General features: G+C 33.1%; 1 protein-coding gene across 2 annotated transcripts in view; it reads right to left on the bottom strand.

Moving 5' to 3' along the window:
• LOC127734357 (uncharacterized) overlaps nucleotides 1-21684 on the bottom strand; it is a 103445-nt gene that overhangs the window by 14438 nt on the left and 67323 nt on the right. The window contains exons 13-19 of one of the 2 annotated variants that reach the window (XM_052244193.1): nucleotides 20295-20411; nucleotides 18966-19065; nucleotides 16155-16386; nucleotides 14388-14507; nucleotides 13343-13489; nucleotides 10159-10461; nucleotides 6383-6578 (exon numbers count right to left, since the gene is read on the bottom strand). In XM_052244193.1, coding sequence (XP_052100153.1) covers nucleotides 6383-6578; nucleotides 10159-10461; nucleotides 13343-13489; nucleotides 14388-14507; nucleotides 16155-16386; nucleotides 18966-19065; nucleotides 20295-20411 — 1215 coding nt within the window. The remainder of the gene's footprint in view (nucleotides 1-6382; nucleotides 6579-10158; nucleotides 10462-13342; nucleotides 13490-14387; nucleotides 14508-16154; nucleotides 16387-18965; nucleotides 19066-20294; nucleotides 20412-21684) is intronic. The other variant, XM_052244194.1, reaches the window with a different exon arrangement.

The raw sequence follows: 21684 nt of genomic DNA on the forward strand, positions 1-21684 counted from the left end.
ATTTAAGTCCCAAAGACCTCGGGATGTTTGTACGAAGATCCTTGTATGTTGCGGGTAGCTGTCTAGTTGAAGCTGTTATAAAAATGTGAGCAAACGAAATAAAAAAAATTGAGCACAAATGTAATGATTTTTACGTGCAAATGTGAGTGCAAATGTAATGCACCGAGTTGAAGTTTATCCCATATCTCCTTTCATCCATATCGGTATAATTATGCATGCGTAGAAACGTTTACAGCTTATAATATAAAATACTATCAAAAATGACTATAATTTAATTGACATAGAAATACAACTAAAGTTCTTTTAACATATTTTTGCCACAGCAGGGAAATTTTTCAATTAGCTCTTTTTTTAATGGGTATAATTCTTCCTCCGAAATGTTTAAAACGTTGATTTTTGTTAAATTGCACTGTCTCAATTTTTCTATGAAATGCACTGTCTCATTTTTTCTATAACTTGCACTTTCGGAAGTTGACACGAGGCTGGAGCTGCTAGATCAGAAACAGTAAACTGGCATAAAAAAAAACTCCAGCAGAATATTCTCTTGTAGATCAAATATTTGAACTCTAGGTACGCTCGAGGACCCATAATATCAATCTAATTAAAATTCATATCTATATTAACTCACGTGCTCGTACACATATGTGTATATAACGAAATCAAAAAACTAATAATAATGTCTATATTTTAATTAGAGTGTCATAATATCATTTTAACCGTATGTTCATTATTTTATAAACCCATCGATAAAACCTAAACTTTGCAATTCTTATTCTGACCATTTTCCAACAATATCAGATGGGATTTTTCCATCTTTAAAACGATGTAGCAAAGTGCAAAGGTTTATCTCTTTTAAAATCTCATCAATTTTCCAAACGATAGTTACATATTTATACAGATTTATAGTAATCCGGAGAAGCAGATTGGAATCAGATATGACGTAGAGTGTAATCGTTCTAATCGTGAACATGTTTATTGACCAGAACAACGATGAAAGCACATCATATAAGGGAGCTACCATTTGATTTTTATTTTTTTGGGGGGGGGGGGGGGGGCTAGGATGAAATTTGAAAAAAATAGGCAGGACAGGAGTTTTGAGTAAAAAAAAAAGGCAGGATGAGACACTTTGCCAAAAAAAAAAGGCAGGATGACAATTTATGTAAAAAAAAGTCAGGATAAACTAAAAAAAAAAGGTAGGACCGAATAGAGTGAAAAATAAAAAGGCAGGACAGAGATTACAACTAAAAAAAAATGCAGGAAAATTTTTTTCATCCTAGCCCCCCCCCCCCCCCCCTCCCCCCCCACCCCCCCCCCCCCCCCCACCCCCATAAAAATCAAATGGCAGCTCCCTAAGAACGTTTTGACATCATATAATGAAGTAATCCGAACCACATCATATAATGTTACAAGCACATAATATAAAGGCACAACCACATCATATAAAGATGTTTGCACATAATATAAGTATATTTGCACATCATATAAGGATATTTGCACATCATATAAGTATATTTGCACATCATATAAGGATCTTTGGACATCATATAAGCACATTTGCACATCATATAATATATAAAAAAGAAGATGTGGTATGATTGCCAATGAGACAACTCTCCACAAGAGACCAAATGACACAGAAATTAACAACTATAGGTCACCGTACGGCCTTCAACGATGAGCAAAGCACATACTGCACAGTCAGCTATAAAAGGCCCCGAAATGACAATGTAAAACAATTCAAACGAGAAAACTAACGGCCTAATTTATGTACAAAAAATGAACGAAAAACAAATATGTAACACATAAACAAACGACAACCATTGAATTACAGGCTACTGACTTGGGACAGGCACATACATACAGAATGTGGCGGGGTTAAACATGTTAGTACATTTGCACATCATACCGTATAGCGGGTAATTTTCGCGGGGTGTTTATTTTCGCTTAATTTGGCGGATGAAGGAAAATCGAGAAAATAAATTCCGCGAAAATTTATGCATACATTCGGTACATTCTGATAGCTAAAGCGTTTTGTAAACGATCTATGTTTTCCGGTCAACGGGTCAATAACTGTTAGTAATAGTTTAAACAACACGAATGCCATAGGGCATCATTCACATATAATTTATGAAATCGCTGTCAAGTGTTAATTAGTTAATTAGTGTTAAATAATATAAGAATGTAAGGTATTCTGTCAGGTATTTACCCTTTTTAATTAGTGTCAAATTATATAAGCGTTGCAAGTTACTCTTAATAACTTTATAACCTAATAAGTACATCAAAGGTCAATTTCGTAACTAATCAACCGTAACATTTACAAGAAGTTTGTACACCGGTACTCTATTGATTAAAGGTATCAAAATATAATCAATAAATGAGACGTCGTGCAGGAAAAACAATCATTTAACCATAACAATAGACACGTGTTTGTCAATTTTTACAACTTTTTAACTGCAACCATTTCAGATACCGCCAAAATAAAAACCGCCAAAATTTTTCGTATACTTTGTTGCCCCTAAATCGCGAAATTTTACACCCGCTAAAATAACCCGCTATACGGTATAAGTATATTTGCACATCATGTAAGTATATTCGCATATCATATAAATATTTGCACATCATATAAGTACATTTGCACATCATATAAGTATATTTGCACATCATATAAGTATATTTGCACATCACATAATGACAAGTGCACATCATATAAAGGTAAATGCACATCATACATCATATAATGAAAATGGGCATAATAAGGCAGTTTTGGCGTTCCATAGATTATGTTTTAGGTTAAATTTGTTGTGTGCACAAAATAGGAAACATAGTCTTGCCTACAATTACAGGAGCTGAAAATTTAATGGAAAACAACTTTATGATAAAAAAGACCATGCGAAGACGGTGTGCACAAAGTTGAAGGCAACAGTAAAATGCGCTTTTAAAAGTAGTTTCATACAACCGTGTTTAAAATATCTTTTAAATATGAAGTTTTATTATGATAAAATAATGAATGCTAGTCATTAAAATCCACATTACTGATAAAGTTATCAAAATTAAATCTATAAAGTATGAAACGAACATAGAGAAAACGGCAAAATTATGTGAAACTTGTAACATAAAATAAGCATAAAATAGAGTTTTGGAATTTATACAAATTCAACATATTTTCCCGCATTTTCGTATAATAGAATTTTTCGGATTCGGATTATGACGTCATACGAAATTCACCGCAAAAAAATTAAAGAACGGCCATGGCGGATGAGTTTGAAATGTAGTTCGTTATGTGTAAGAAGTAGTAATTTGGAAGGATTAATATTCGAAAATGGAAGAATCGATAGGAAAAAATATTTAATTGCTATTTTTTATTTCAAAATAACTTGATATTCCAAATGTGCATAACAAGAGGTTTAAAAAAATCTGCAAAATATGAATGATTCGATAGTCCAGGCTGAACACCTGAATTTTTTTAATGTCCAGCTATTATGTTACAATTTAAAGAAATGACGTTTAAACGCTATTTTCTGAATAGGGTCCACGACATAGTCGCTTATTATTTCCATTACACTGCTCTTAGCATATATTTATTTATATTTCCAGAATGTGCATATGCTGCAGTTTGTTGTTAAAAAAAAAGAAATATGTTGAACGTTTATGTTTAAAGCTACGTGATAAACTAAGTGTCCAGTGTTTTTGTTACGCGTTTGTTTTCTGGGGGAAAATGCCGACGTCGTAAATGATTGAAGTAATTTAAAGACGTACTACGTTTGTTGACTCAGCTTTGTGCACGCCGTCGATTCAGTAATCGTATTGACAATCGAAAAATTATTTATGGAATTGTTTTTAAGAACACACAAAAGTGACTTAATAATCTTCATAACATGCAAGGAGTGAATAAGAAAATTATTCATACCCAGTGTCTCCCTTCCTACTGACAGATTGGGTAATGCTGACGTGAATCAGGACAACTACGGACCCCTCAAATGGTTGTTGCAAGGGTTCTTAACGTGCAGAGAGCGTGGATCACTCTTTAAACGAGGCATCGGATTTAACGTACCCATTCTGACCGGACGTGGCTGCGTACATGTACATCTCGCACAGCCAAACGGACGCTCCAGGGTTTTACTGCCAGTCGGAAGAAGACCTATAGTGACCATATTTCTATTCCCCAATCACCCTTGGGATGATGACGTTACGAAAAGTATTTAAAAATATTTAAGACGCCAGAGGCGAAATACGACAATAGACAAATAACAGTATACAAAAGACTACGTGGAAAATTTGAGACTGAGCAGCACAAACCGCACCAAAATCGGAGGGTGATCTCAGCTGATCGGGACGGATATTTATATTCTGCTTCACATGTGGCAGCCATTTTTTACAAATTCGGTTAAAAGTGGTGATGTCGCAATCAAGGAAAACAACATGAAATGTTGAGTACGAGAACATATCCGTCAGCAGCTATGACAGAGATATTTCATAACAGTAAACAATTGTAATTCGTTCAAATGTCGATTGGATGACTTCGACTTACAAACGTTGAATCTCTCGTTCAATAGATTCCATAAAACGACATCATAATAAGGAACGCAAGCTCTGGGTTGTTATTTCAATTGGGAAATCTACACTCCATAAACAGAATCTGCACAGAAAAGGAAAGTTCATAATTGGGAATTGAAAGCATTTCTTATGTCATAAAGCTTTGTTTTGAACCGAGCTCATTTTGAATTTTGAATTAAATATGTAAGTTGAGATATAAAATAGTAATCCAAAATTTGATATATTGAACTCCAAGACAAATTTAAAAGGAGGAGTCAATAATAAAAACTGACAAAATCAAACGTTATCAGCAAACTGAACGAGTGAAAACAACTGTCATATTCGTTACTTTAATAGTACATGCATTTTACGAAACAAATGATAAGATGGACCTGGGTTTATAGCTAGCTAAACCTCTAACAAACACTGACTTTATTATTTCTATCCTTTTCTTTATTTCAAGTTCAATGAAATAGATGTTGTCAGCATGGCAGGCAACCTTTAATGATTTAGAGAGATGACATCATCTTTATAGCAGAACTTGATATTAAATTATAATGCTAGCTTCTTTTAATTCTGAGAAGCTCCTGCATTGCGTATTTCTCACTTGGACAAAGGAACTAGTTTTGAAATAGAGAGGAACCTACTTGGTTACTCCAAATAGAAACAAATATGTAGTGAATTTAAAAAATCATTCGTTTTCATGATGTCAGTTTCGGAGTAAATTGTTTTGTATCAAGAGTGGATATTTTTAAGAAACAATGTTTTATTATATCATTAAGTCGTCTTAATGTATTCTTTCCCAAAACAAGATAATTGTATCTAATATAAAATAAGGAAATGTGGTATGATTGTCTACCAGAGTTGACCAGAATTTTTATGAACCAAAGTTTTTTTCAAATCTCTCATTATTATTATTATCACTATTTTGTAACATTTTGCTATTTGTGACAAGTTTCGATAATTAGCTACTTGACTCAACATCCCCCCCCCCCCCCTAAGTCTATTAGAGCAAGGAAACGACGACGTCATGACCCTGTCGGGGCTTTTAAATCTTTACCGGGAAAAGGGAGTGGTTTCTCGAGAAGGGAAATTGAATCTTTTCCTTTGCATTTTTTATTTTGGAAATCTACAAATGTTTTTTCTACGTACGAGGGAGCTCTCTTTATAATCTATGTGTTTATACGATGTTTTACCACGACTTATAAAATTTGTTATTACAATTTTTAAACGTTATCACGAATTATAAAGTATAAATGTGATTACGAATTTAAAATTGTTTAACTAAATAAGGATATTCGTTTGTGATACGATTAAAATGTGTGAATTCAAATTTAAATATATATTTTTGGATGGTCCATATGGGCTTCTGTAGTTCTTTGAGCTTTTTTAATTCATTCATGGAATAACAGAAGGTCGTGCTAAGTTCATTGATACTGCAATTTGTAAAAAAATAATAATTGTCAGTCTTTTGATAATGTCAGACAAACACATTGATAAATAGTGCATACTTATCTATTAAGCATTTGTTTCTATTGTTCATCATGTGAGAACTGTCTAAAGTATGAAGCAAAATCTACAGTTTCCAATGATCTACATATCAACATAAGTACAGCCATAATTAATATAATAAAAGCAACTGCATGAAGATAACACCAAAAATATTCCTTAACTTACATTAACTTGTAATAACTACTGACTAAATGAAATTTTCTTGCATTCACATCTTCATATCGCCTTAGGTAATTTTTATACAAATTACCTGCTTTTAAATTAATTTACTGCTAGAGCAAATTTTCAGAGATATTTTTCATTAACATTTAAGTTCCATGAGTTGAAAAATAGTTACCATCAAAAGAATCCAAGAAATTGAATCCATATATTTGCCAGTAAGGAATATACATGATCTTCCATATTCTCCAGTATGTCCATCCTGCTGAATTCCACATATCCTTGTGCTTTGGATACATATTAGCATGATAAAGCACACCAACTCCCATCATAAATACCAAAAGAATTCCTATAAATCTAAGCAGTTCTTTCACCTGGTAATAATTAACATTTTTAAAAAAAGATCATACAGTTAAGCAGAATTTTCTTGTTTTGCAAATTGATATTTAATGAAGCTTTCTGAAATGATATCAACATGTGAACATGCTTTGGATGGCTCAGCAAATGTTGAATTACATTTTTAAATTCTGTAAGAAAGTACAAAACATTAGAATTTAATAGCAAAGGGACTGTCACAAGGAAGCTATTAAACCAAGAGTTCCAAATGGTGAAGTTGAGATCATCTATTCGTAAATTTTACGGACGCCATCACGAGTTGGTTGACCGTTATGGAATAACCGTTTCACAGATGATATAGAATATGTTCCTTATGTCGTAATTGCAATCCACTTCCTTTCACAACGAATGTGACCTACCGAATTAGACTATTTACCGGATTTGTAATAACATGAGCAAAACGACGGGGGCCACATGTGGAACAGGGTCTGCTTACTCTTCCGGAGCACCTGAGATAACCCCCAGTTTTGGTGGGGTTCGTGTTGCCTAGTCTTTAGTTTTCTATGTTGTGTCTTGAGTACTATTATTTGTCTGTTTGTCTTTTTATTTTTTTAGCCATTGCGTTATCAGTTTATTTTCGATCTATGAGTTTGACTGTCCCTCTGGTATCTTTCGCCCCTCTTTTTTTAAACATAATGTAAATTATGTTCCGTCTTTCATCTGCCCAGGTCTCCGATTATGTATGATAAATGCCTATACTTTTTACTAGTATCACACCAAACGTTGGCTTATCAGCCTCCTTTTTCAAAATCCTGGATCCGCACCTGTTTACTGCATTTACACACCAAAAAATCGATTATGCATATACAAAACTTTAACACTAGAAAAATTTCAATTGTAGCAGCAAGAAATATTTCTTTTCAATGGTGTCGTTGATATTTCGTGTTCGATACATACATCTTTTTGTTTAAATAACAGCATTTAAAAATTAAAAGATCTGGTATGATTGCCAATGAGACAGCTCTCCACCAGTGACCAAATAACACAGAAGTTAACAGCTATAGGTAACCATACGGCCTTCAACAATTAGTAAAACCAATACCGCATAGTCAGCTATAAAAGGCCCAGTAATGAAAAATGTAAGACAATTCAATCGAGAAAACTAACGGCCTAATTTATGTACAAAACAATGAATGAAAAACAAATATAATAGGTAGCAACAAACAATGACCACTGAATTTCAGGATCCTGACTTGGGTCAGGCAAATACATAATGTGGCGAGGTTAAACATGTTTGAAAGCTTCAACCATCCACTAACCTGGGACAGTGGTGAAACGGCACAACACAATAACAAACTAATTATGCAAACACTTAACGATATTTTTTTTAATTTAAGTTTCATATGGAGACATACATTATCTAACATTGTATTCTCGGAAGTCCATGATAAACTTATTTCATCAAACGATACTTCGTAAAATGTCATCCTAACAACTTTACTACGAAGGTTCAATTTTAAACTTATTTAACAAAAAATCAAAACATTGAAACTTATCCGAAATGTTGACACATATCATAAACTAAATTTAATGTATGAAAGTACCCGTAAGGTTGCAAATATCAGACTTAAGAAAAATGTGCATTCTAATAGATAGGAAAATACATAAAACCTATATAGATAAAAGATATACATATGGTGACTAACATATATGATTAAATATAGGCATCACTAGTTAACCAGATCACCTGGGATCACCCCCGGCTTATGAGTTGGAATATCACTTTTGTAATCTTCTGTATTTCTTTTACCGATGTTTCAAATTTCATAAATCGGTTAGGAAGACAGTTTAAGTTATCAACGAACAAGAACTGCAATACGAATGACACCATGTGCGTCGACAGTGTTAGCTCCGTATTCTGTGCATGAGTCACCCGTCATGCTAATGCACATCTAACACAATGTCACAATTGGGAAACGGACAATGAAAGCTTATCCTTGAAAACAAGAAACATACGATTTCATCTTAATAACACCAGGATTTATTCAATGTACACAACGGACAAATTAATTATCGCCATATAATCTCTATTATCACAGTTAAAGATGAAAATATATTTAGGAGCAAGAAATGCAGTAAATAGACTTATTTGTTAGAAGAAATTTGGAAATTAGATGAACATATCTCAACGGATGATATTTTAATAGACTTTAATATACATTGAAGAAAATCCAATTTTTAAATACGAAAATCAATGTTTAGAAAATAATTATGACGGTGTTCAATAGATATAAGAAGATGTGGTATGAGATAACTCTCCATCCAAGTCACAATTTGTAAAAGTAAACCATTATAAGTCAAAGTACGGCCTTCAACACAGAGCCTTGGCTCACACCGAACAGCAAGCTATAAAGATCCCCAAACATGACTAGTGTAAAACCATTCAAACAGGAAAACCAAAGGTCTAATCTATATAAAAAACGAGAAACGAGAAACACTTATGAACCACAACACTTATGAACCACATCCACAAACGACAACCACTGAACATCAGGTTCCTGACTTAAGACAGATGCAAATAAATGTAGCGGGTTTAAACGTTTTAATAGGCGCCAAACTTGAAAAAATAGTGTAACATCACAACATAGAAAGACACACTATAAAATATCAATTGAAATGGCTTAACTCAATAGTTCAATGTTGTATTGTAGGGTTTTGTAGGATGTTGGTTAATTTCACTGATAAATTGTTCGTTGCATACGTACAAAAATAAGATTTAATTACAGAGTATTTCCTTTTCCTTTGCACCATTATATTCCAAGTGATGGACTTCCATCTTCAGTTTAAAAAGTTTACTGCAGGGAAATTCTGGTAGATTTGTTAGGGAGTATTCTTTTTGGTTTATAGCTCTTCATATTTTGAATAGCTTTGGATTTTCAAATATTTTGGCCTCGAGCATCACTGAAGAGTAATTGATTGTCGAAATGCGCATCTGGTGCAGAAAAAGTGGTACCGTTTATGTTATTGCGTTAAAATCATTTAGAAGCGAGATCGTGTTCGTAAAAATTTTAAAAGATGAGTCGAGGGAACAGTCAAACAAAACCTTCTTTTGAGCATGGGTCCACTGCAAGGTTTCTATATGTGTACACCTTCGTCAATGCTTGAGCAAAGGTATTTTCGGCGAGCAAATTACATTTCTGCTTTTTGAGTTCCCATGAAAGGCAATTGTTAGGTTAATTTGGCATTCAATTGGCTTTCCGAAACCGCGATTACTCTTCGATGAGTTTAGTATTGTTGTTGTTAGTTTTGAGTGTTTGTGGGAGGGGATCAGGATCTTCATTTCAGTTGGTTTTCGATTTACAAAGATCTAATATGTCATTCATATAACCATTGCTATGTTCATCAACATAATGTTGTGTTTGTACACCATTTTGTCATGTTGTTTTGAGAGGGTTTAGAAAGAACAATCATGTTTAATTCCATCCTATTCTATTTATGCCTGTCTAAAGGTAGCCTGTATTCCAGTAATCGTTTCTTATGTTGATACATATATGTGTTGCTGGAGTGAAAAAAATATAAAAAATTAAAATTTCCATGATATGAGATAAAGATACGTACCATTTCCTTGATCATGATAATTTTTGGTCCTAGTTTCCGTTCTACCAATATGATATGAAGAAATCTCATGTACATTGTAAAGAGACCGAGACTGTAAAATCGTCTTGTTAGGTTATTTGTGATCGTTGGCTTTAAAAAGCGTATAAAGATAGCTGTCACTGTCAGGATGTATGATGTGACATCAAGAATGTTCCAAAAGTTGTACAAGTAATTCTTTACTCTATACAACCAGGAATGTCTTAAAAGACTTTTTGATTCATTGTTCTCTGATAAATCTGTTGGAAATTTTGGTTCTTTCAAAACCTATAAAAGAAACATAATTTCTATGATGCAAACTGAAGAAAAAACGTTTAATTTCCAATAACCGACATAATATATACAAACATAATTTCTATGATGCAAACAGAAGAAAAAACGTTTAATTTCCAATAACCGACTAGATCAGAGGAATAATTTAATATATAGAAACCCGTTCGACCAAGTCTCGGCTTATACTTATCCAATTTATAACTCCTTTTTTTTCTAAGACTTTTCTATCGTGACAACTTTTCTATCATGACAATATCGTGATTCATGTGTTTGTCCAGCACATTATCATAAAAAGATTAAAGAATTCTGACAAACGAATGTTTTTGCAAATATTCACATTTTAATTATCAAAACGATCAAATTGTGTTTTAATGTAGCAACTTGGTGATACATATGATACCAATAAAGTTATAATGTCACGTTTCCCATGGTAAACTTCCAATTTACAATAAGACATACACCTTCTCTTCTGTGTATAGTGTCAACTGTTGATTGATACATTACGCATGTGCATGTTCACATTATATGAAGTTCATTTTCGAGGTTGTGCTTCAACAGCTGTTGTAAGGAAGAACGACTGAAATCAGCAGTTCACAAGTGTACCGGTTATAAACAAGTCGAGTTGATTCTCATGTACGCTGTATATGTGTATCAACTTACTAGAGATGCTTTAATGGTGTTAGAATTGAAGATATGATAAGAGCCTTCTGATCTCTACTTTTCCGGTTAGGCCCTATCTCTTTTCGAGATGTCTTTGGGCTTGATTCGAATTGCGGTGATGCAAGCATAGAAAAGACGCATGATGAAAACATAATCTTTCAATCAGTGTAATTGAAGTCTGGAGCTGGCATTTCAGTAACTGCTTATAGTCCTTTGTTAATTATGTTTTGCTTAGTTTCTTCTGATGCCTGTTCTAACATCGGACTCAGACTTCTTTTGAACTGAGTTTTACTGTGTGTTTTGCTGTTTATTCCATAGTGGCTAGAGGTATAAGGAGAGGATTGAGATCTCATAAAACATGTTTAAACCCGACGTTTTTTTGCGCCTGTCCCAGGTCCGGAATCTTTGTTTCGTTTAATTTTGGTTCATTTGTATACAACTGTATAAGAGTATGTGACGTCCATTTGACTAAACTAGTATACATTATTGTAAGGCCAGTTAAATCCCGCCTCTGGATGCGGGATTTTCTTGCTGCGTGGAAGACCAGTTGGTGACATTGGGCTGTTTTTTTTTTCTCTCTCTTTTGTTGTGTTGTTGTCGCTGATTTATTCAAAGTTCCACATAAACCGTCTCTAGTATTCTGTACTTCATGGTTTAGATTTGGAAATCAGCCGACCTTTGGTCTAAATATTATTTAAGAAATTTGTTTGTTTTAATAAAAGTGATCTCTTGGATTGTAAATGATAACAAAAGGAAAACCTTATATTATCAATGTGTCTCCTTTCGAATTGTCTCCTCTTCGAGATTAAAAAGTTCTGACATCAACGTCATCAGAACTGAGTGTCCCCAACAATCGCGTACATTTATCTGTCTAAAGTTTCAAGTGTACGGCCAAATGTGCGAAGAATTTAAATATATTTTTGGTCTGAAAATAAGCTTAACACTGTTAACACTATTTTCCCATTTAACTGTGCTTGTATGTATGAAAAAAGTAAAATCACAAAAATACCGAACTACGAGGAAAATTCAAAAAGGAAAGTCCCTAATCAAATAGCAAAATCAAAAGCTCAAACACATCAAACGAATGGATAACAACTGTCATATTCCTGACTTGGTACAGGCATTTTCTTATGTAGAAAATGGTGGACTAAACCTGGTTTTAAAGCTAACTAAACCTCTCACTTGTATGACAGTCGCATCAAATTCCATTATATTGACAACGATGTGTGAACAAAACAAACAGACACAATAGGTAAACATGTTACAAACAGGGGTACAACAGGAACACGAACCCCACCAAAAACTGGGGGTGAAATTAAACTCATCATAAGTAAGTAGGCTTAAAATGTTGTCTACAAAAGACTCGAAATAAAAAAGTTATAAACGCGAAATAAAATACGACGTTGAAGAGCATTGAGGATCCAAATTTCCAAAAGGTTTGGAAATGCGACAATTGTATAGGATGCAGCCCCTGACACCCCTCGATAAATTTGGCTCAATCGCGTGATGGCTTTCCTCGTTAGCCAATTTATTAATTGTTTTGATTGTAAAACGTGGTGGCATGTAGATTAAACGTTCAATGGGCCATAATCCCAGAAACACACGATGGAATTGTATATACTATATACATATACATATACAACTGCATATTAGGATCCAACAATAAGGCCAACGTCCATGTAGACATAAATAAGCGCGAAGGAGGGGTTTGGGTGGTAAAGTAGATGCTGGACAGTGCCAACATTTGTGAGCTCAAAGATATCTCTTTTAAAAGGATGCATCTCTCAAGAAAACACAATAAGGTTGGGTATCAGACATATGTGCACATCTGTAACTAAGAAATCATACCATTAATGCAAATCTGCATATAATTACAATCTAACACTGTACTTCGTGTCGTGTAGATACGATAAACCATGTAGGAGGAAGGAATGACAATATCAGTTATGAAGTTGATCTGGACAGACGGGAAGTGTGGCTAAAGAAGATTTTAGTATCATTTTTTTTCATATAAGAGGCAAGCTGATAAGTCATTTTCCAATATCTTGTTGTTCGAAAAATGAGCCACGAAAGCGCAAGAAAATGAATTATTTGGGACTATATTTGCATATAAGAATATTAACAAATAATTAGCTATCCGGCTGATTCCTGTATTCCCCTAATCATTGTTTCCGGGAGTATAAATACAGATGTTAATAATGGGAATTTAATTTACCACATGTCGATACTGTTCAAGTACATCTCCAAGCAAGTGTATGTAGACAATCCATTCATACATTTCAACAGATTGTATTCCATCAATAAAGTCAAGTTCTGTCAAAAGGAATGCACTGTAGCACACCATAGCAACAAAAAAGAAAGCCTAAATATCAATTATAAAGTATTATTATTTCAGATAATGTGTTGAATAATCATATGATATAAGTAACAGGTTTCAAACAAACTGCACTCAAAAGTATTCCTATCGATTTTTTTTATTTCTTTAACCTGCATCTGAAACACGATTTAGGGTTATTGTAAAAGAAATATTTCATAAGAATGCATGATAAATATATATATGGAACACATTTAATCATATGAAACTGCTTTTGTGCATAAAAATGTGTTTCTTTGATTATTGTAATTTATTTTATTTCACTTGAACCTGTCATATCACTACTAGATTTGGCTTTGGATTAATATGACACGTGTTGCCTAGCAAGAGTTGCTTCTGTCGCAGATTCCATAAGGACTTTAACGTTTTCATTTGCACGTCTCACTGTCAATACTAGAAATTTTGATATTTCAACAGATCAGCGGTATACTTTCAAGCTGTAAAATTTGATTCAATTGCAATCCTGTAAATTAAAGCACATTGCTACTTAATAGTTTCAGATAAAAAGAATAAACAAGTAGAACCAATTTAAACATTATTCACAAATCAATAGGGACAAAAATGTATTAAAACAACTATTCGATACCAGGCCTATAAATTGGTACTACGGACGAGTGTTTCGTGTTCAAAGAACACGCTATTGACTCTCGATTCAGATGAAAGGTCAAATCAAATTAGAAGATACAGAGATTTAGAAACCGAAACTTCGGAAGATCTGTTATCAATACGGCTAAAGATATCTATGCCTTAGGGTATAAACGGAGTTTATTTCCGTTACTTAATCTTGTAATTTTGTTGACTAATCAATAGATTCAAACATCAAATACATATGTCTTACATTTTTGCATAATGAATCAAAAATAATAATAATTTAGGTTTTACTCACATAATGTAGACCGAACCTTGCCAATGGCGAACAAATGAATTGGCGAAGTTGGCGAAGTCTGCGAAGTCTACATTCATTTTTTGTCGTAAAACAGAAACAACAACCAGTCAACAATCCTTTCTACAATAATTTAAACATAAAAGAGTAACATAAGAATTAAACCCCTTCTTTGATTATCATGAGAATATAGATTACACGTTTTCTCAATGTGTGTCTATTAACAAACAAAATGTATCACGTCAAATAAAATAATGCCGGAAGTTACCAAAGGGAAATTCAACTTGTGTGTTGTTTGCATTGATATTGTCATTTTTAAGTTAACTCTTTTCTTTTTTTGTATTAGTTGTATTCTTATATATACCTTTTATTAGCCCATTGATCGAAATATTAAAATGACCTTCTCCCATCAAAAGTCATTTGTTCTGTCTCAATACAGGAACCTAGTGTAAATGACTTTTCGGAATGTTTTATTTAAAGAATTTACAGCAGATCTTTGATAGTATCTGCTAACAACTTAAAAAATTTCTTCAAAATTATCAAATTATTAAAAAAATATTTAATTCTTGATTTGAATGAAAGGAGACGTTAAGTACATATATACAGTGCAGACACTAACATGAGACGCCTTCTATGCAGTGCAGTAGTTTCTAATGTTACTATATATACAATTTTTACTTTTGATGAAGTTGACATTATGATTTATCAATCCCTTTTATATAATATTCACCGAGGCCAATGACCGAGGCTGAATGTCAAATATATTGGGTTGATAAATCATTACATCAACTGATAACAAAATTCAATAATTGTTTTTATGACTTTTTATCCACCTCCAATTTTCTAGCTCTCGCTTAAGATATCAATTTGTTCCTTTTTTATACTCAATATATTATCTGCTTTGGCAGTTGCTAACTTTTAAAAGTTGAAACATTCAATTAAATGTATGAAAAGAAGAAAAGAAAAAAAAAAGAAAATATGCATGACGTCATAAACCTACGTCATTGATGTTACCTATAGAAAATAACTATAAAGGTACATGAGAGGTGTACCAAGTCTTATATTCAACATGCATGATTGTTACAGCGGTGAATAAAATAGTTACAAAAGAAGATTTTCTATGCTTTATGTCAGTGAAAAAAAGAATTTTTTTTAGTCATGTTATATAAGAAAAAAACCATAACCATCTAGAACAAATGGCCATTGACCAATTCACTAAAGCAGTTAAACGATAAATATAAAGCAATTCAGTATGGAACCTTAGTGTCATTGTTGTAGCACTAAGGGGTTGTAATATTAGTGCAATAATATTATCTGAATTTAGATAAAAAAAAAAATACAAGCATATGTGTCCACAGGCCGACATTTCCTTCGCACTTTCAAATTTTAATGTTCAGTGTTTCGAAATTTTTTTTTCAAATCCCAATTTGTAATATATTTTTAGTTTCAAGTTGATATACAACTTTATGGTAAATTATCTCACTTCAAAACCTTAGCCTCTATACGGGACGGATACACAGACCTGAACACATATTGTGACCTCTTGACATCCTTAATAACAGCAGGAAAACACAATTTGTTAAAAGAAATTGTAATAAAAACTAAAATCAATACACTTCTAGAAAGAAAAGACGCTTATAGTCCATCCTTTAAGATGTTTAATCAAATTTTCTATATAGAATACTTCGTTTATCTACCAACACTGACACATACGATGGTTTGATTTCAAAGAGTTAAAAATGTATATTTCAACTGTATAAAATTACTTACCTTTAACACACCTTTAAATGACCCACCAATGTCATTGTACCATATCTTGTTTAATCGTCTCTGACAACAGGATTGCGAAATAAAATCAAGCATCATATTTTCGTGTGCGCACTCCAGAGGGCTGATTGTTATGTCCCAAACAGTAAAATCAGTCACAACTAGTTCCATTGTAAGTGCAGCATTTTCCTCATATAATTTTGATTGAAGGTACACACTTCTTTCTTCGTAAATCCTTGGAGCCAATAAAAATTATATGAATTGATACCACTAGGTTTTAATTTTTTATAAATTGTACGAGCCCTAATGTAAAAAACATATTTTCCTTTGATAGACATTAACAATTTACATTAAGAAGAAATGACTGCTTATATTAGGACAAAATGTATATCAAAGTGATGAACATGAAATGAGAACCATCAAGTAAAGATGGAATAGAAATCGGATGTAGAGAAAAGATAACAAGTTTAGAGTGTATCTATACTGAAAGTTGGATAGTGTCTGAATAACCTCAGCATTAGGACATCGTTTTGGTCAAATTCTTCATGCTCGCTTAAGAATGGATTCAAGTTCATTGAATTTTCACCTATTCGTTCGTAATTTAGTAGACTCTCCAAATTGTCGGTGTGGTGATGTAGAAACAAATTCTCACTTCCTGTTATCTTGTCCCATATACACTGATTTAAGACATGAACTATTAGATTCTGTTTCAGTTCTTCCTGTCCAAGTTAACACAAAAACTTTGCTTTTTGGATCAACGGTACTCTCAGATGAGCAAAATAGTCTTTTATTTAGTTTGGTGCAGAAATATATTATTAAAAGTAAACGTTTTAACCCTTGAAGTTAATGCTTCATCATTCAATAGGAACCCAAGCATTTCACACTGTATACATTACAATAATTCATGTTTATTTATTTATTTATTTTTTTCTCATTAATTAATTTTTTTTTTCTTCTTCTTCTTTCACCTTTTTCATATTTATATATTTATTACAGAGCATGCCAGTATTTATATTTATGTATTGTCCAATAAGTGTATTATTTTTTGTAAAAGGAGACAGATTTGTAAAAGCAAATTGCTTGTTCCTGAATCCTTAATATTATTTCATTTGTATAATATCGTTTAATGTTGATTTATCTGAATAAATATTGTTTAAACTAACCTCAGCATCCACCACCAACGTACTTCTCAACGATTGATGGTGGAAGGTATTTGTCATGAAAGGGTTTTGACGGTATTTCTTTTTCTATACTTCATAAAGCATATCAATTTTATTATAGATGATTCCAATTGTTATTTTAAAATGTAAGAGATATCAAAAACAGGTTGCACTGGAAGTGACGATTTTCGGCAGTCCGTTTAGGTTATAAAATGGAATGAAATGTATTAAAGTAATGAATGAAATATATACACCTCGTTGGGAATAGGATCATTTCAATCCGCAAATAAACGGTACGTTTTATTATTACGGCCCGTTTACCAGTTACAAGGAAGCTATTAAACTAAGATAACATTGAGAATGGAAATGGGGAATATGTGAAAGAGACAACAACCCGACCAGTGAGCAGAAAACAGCCGAAAGCCACCACGTGGTTAAGATGAAATCATCCCTTCGAAAATGTTATGGACGACATCACGAATTATTTGACGGTTAGAAAAAAAAGAATTAGTTGACGGTTATGGAATATCTGGTTTACAGATTACGACGGATGTGTTCCAAATGTCGTAACCATAATTCCGGTCTCATTTCCTCGAATATGACCAATCGAATTAGACTTATCCCCGGTTTTGTAATTACATGAGCAACACGACGAGCAGGATAGGCACCTGATATCAACCCCGTTTTTTATGATGTTCGTTTTGCTCGGTTTTAGCTTTCTATGTTGTGTTTTGTATACTTTTTTTCTTTGGATAGTTTTCCAGTCTTTGTCTTTGCCTTGCTTTCAACTTATGCGTTTGAATATCCCTTTATTTCGCCACTCTTTTATATCTTGATCAAATCAACTTCCAATTTATCAGCAGGCACATACCCTCTTCTCCATGGCATGCGTTAAATATTTTAGTTAATACGTTGAGCTCGTGCATTTTTACCTTATACAGACCTCATACAACAGTGGTGTACAAACTTATACAAACACTGCTCCAACAAAGTTATGAGAAAGAACAACAGAAATCTACAATTTACAAGAGTTACGGCCACCATCACAAATTAGTTGACGGATACGAGTTGTCGGTATCTCAATCGTTAGCGATATGTTTTCACTGTCTTTCAACCAGGTTTACCAGTATAGTCTTCTACTCTGTATTTTTACCAATTTTGTTTTAATCCCGATTGTGGATTTCAAATGGATCTGTCAGATTTCAGCAGCGGTAAATTACTGTTGCCTCAAATTTAAATAAATAAGCATTGTTTTCAATATTATATATATTCAACTCCTAGTGGTTGTCGCTTCAAAACGCAAAAAAATGAAAGAGATGTACAGCGCTTATACTTGTGTGTAAAATGTCAATTAGTTTTCGCACATGTCTAGTAAAGAAAGGAGAAAGATAGCAAAGGGAGATCCAAAGTCGAAAACAAACTGACAATGTCATGCAAAAAACAAAAAACGACGAAAAGACAAATGACAGTACACAAAACACAAAACACAACATCGAAAACAAAAGACTGAGCAACACGAACCCCATCAAAAGATGAGGGTGATTTCAGGTGATCCAAAATTGTAATCAGATTCTGCTCAATTAGTAGCATCAGTTGTGTTGCATATGTAATCTGTGTACTAGTATTTCTTTATGATCCCTGACTATTTTCTTACCTGGCCTGTTTTATCATATCAACATATCGTGACTGATCTTTTGTGCTTTTGACTTTGTAAGCCATTTTACTGTATAGACAACTAGCAAGTAGGGCGCAAACTGAAATAAATATATAGGTAATGAAATATCTATGTTTACCTTTACGTATTGTAATGATCATGATGGTTACAAACATAGAACATTGTTGCAAATCAAGTGGATTCTGATCTTGAATGAAGTATTGATATTATTAGGATCCCAAACCTTTTAAAAATAAAACATGCTTCAGGAAGATACAATCATTATCATTTATCAACAATTTACAACACTTTTAAAATTAACGTTTTTCTTTAGTTCGTATTGGTCAATGAACAAAAGTCAAACACTGTCGTGTAATAGATTTAATTTGTGATGAAATACGAGTTGTTCAATCAAGATTGTAGTGCTAACTTATATAAAATATGGATCACTCTTTTATTATTTTGAATGAGGTAGCAATACACAGTTAAATAAAGGCAACAGTAGTATACCGCTGTTCGAAATTCATAAATCGATTGAGAAAAAACAAATCCGGGTTACAAACTAAAACTGAGGGAAACACATTAAATATAAGAGGAGAAATACGACACAGAAACACAAAATTAAAATGTAACACACACAGAAACGAACTATAATATAGCAATGGCCATTTTCCTGACTTGGTACAGGACATTTTAAGAAAAAAATGGTGGGTTGAACCTGGTTTTGTGGCTAACCAAACCTCGCACTTTTATGGCAATGTTAAAAGTGTGGTGCCGCATTTTGGCTTCAACGAATGTTTCACATATGCAACTTATTGTGCAGTAAAATCACTTTTCTTGATAGCTGAATCCTCAAAACTGGGTTATATGATCATCAAGGTTGTTTAAGATATGTTTAATGGGCTAATTTGCGTTTGACTAATCGCATTTTCATATTCATATTTGATATAGCTCCAGAACTTTTTTTAAATTAACATGATTACTTACACTATTTATCCAACACATTGTGTGTCCGAACAAGGTAACGATTTCAAGTCTATGTGTTGTTCGTTTTGTCTTTTTTTGGGTATTTATTTTGGTGATGTATTCAAATTTGGTGAGATACATTGCACTGTTAAATATTTTTTAAATTCCTATTATCCTCTTCTATTTTATTTGAAAATTGAAACACGTACACGTATTAATAAAAGATTCAATAACTCTTCTGTAAAATGTATTTATTAGTAAGATTTGTTTTACCATATTTGCATATCTAACAGACTAGGTTTTTAAAAACTTAATGAATAAAAATGACGTGAAAATGAAAAGAGTAAATCAAGAATGACTTACGCAATTGATTTTGAGATTTCATCCAGAAAATCGAAGCCAGATTTGGTCTGTTTTCCAGAATTGCCCAAAGCAACAAATCTTCATATAAACAATCAACCTCCCATTCTATTGTGGTACCTGTACATAAAAAGTGATTACGTAAGAAAATAAAGGAATTGTTTCGAAACAGAAATCTGATTTATCGTTGTTTGCTAAACGTCCGTTGGCAAGTAAAAAACACATTTTGCAAGTATTTTTCGGATAAGAGACCGGTCATGGTTAATTAATTACATGTAGCTGGTAGGTGTGCACGAGGATAAAAGCTTATGTGAAGGGTTACTGCCAGTCACCTAACGTCAAAACCGTAGCACTACGAAAAGTGTATACGCAAGTCAATGTAGTCCAAACCAAAAAGATAGATCTAAATATCTAAAAGGAAACATAATTGAGCATGTATGTGCGGTAAAATAATTTGCAATAAATTCATAGAATTGAATGCAAGGTTTCGAGATTAGCAATAGAATAGCCTGTGATTTACAAGTAAGAATAATTCCGGCAAAAAATTTAGATTAAAATCGACGATGTTATTTTATGCCACGTGACTCAGTTAGTGCTTATATAGTCTCTATAATGTGCATTTTTTGTACTTTAATTTTAACCTAAGGTTTCAGATATTCCGTTTTTATCTTTTGATTATCCTCTTTGTATGACGTTGAAAATTACTGTTTATTGGAAATATTTTTAAAAAATACCTTTAACAATCATAGCAGGCAAAATGAAAGGTGACTGCAGGTCACATTTACATAGCACCAACTTTTAAAATGTTGTAGATCTGTTCACGTAGGCCTAAGGGTATCATGGATTTGCAATTATTTATATGAGGGACAAGGGGGAAATTGATAGGCAAGAATGAATCAGACATGTCTTAAGATGGTTAAAGGACATGTCATAGTCATAAGATCTGTATTCGAAAGGGTCTCAAGTCATGATATTCATAACTTTTATCATACACTCAAGACACCTCGCGACATGACTTATGATGGTCTTATGATTGTCATAAATGTTACGACATCACGCATTTTCTTATTTGCTCATGCAACATGTAGATCCAGGATTTTGGAAAAAGGCACAAACTAGTCAACGTTTGGTATGTTCCTTATGTCGTTACTACAATACCCTTCCCTTTTCACGAATGTGACCTACCGAATTAGATTATTTACCGGATTTGTAATAACATAAGCAACACGACGGGTGCCACATGTGGAGCAGGATCTGCTTACCCTTCCGGAGCACCTGAGATCACCCCGAGTTTTTGGTGGGGTTCGTGTTGCTAAGTCTTTAGTTTTCTATGTTGTGTCATCTGTACTATTATTTGTCTGTTTGTCTTTTTATTTTTGGCCATGGCGTTGTC

The sequence above is a fragment of the Mytilus californianus genome, unplaced genomic scaffold (genome assembly GCF_021869535.1).
Source record: "Mytilus californianus isolate M0D057914Y unplaced genomic scaffold, xbMytCali1.0.p SCAF_3, whole genome shotgun sequence".
Taxonomy (NCBI): Eukaryota; Metazoa; Mollusca; class Bivalvia; order Mytilida; family Mytilidae; genus Mytilus; species Mytilus californianus.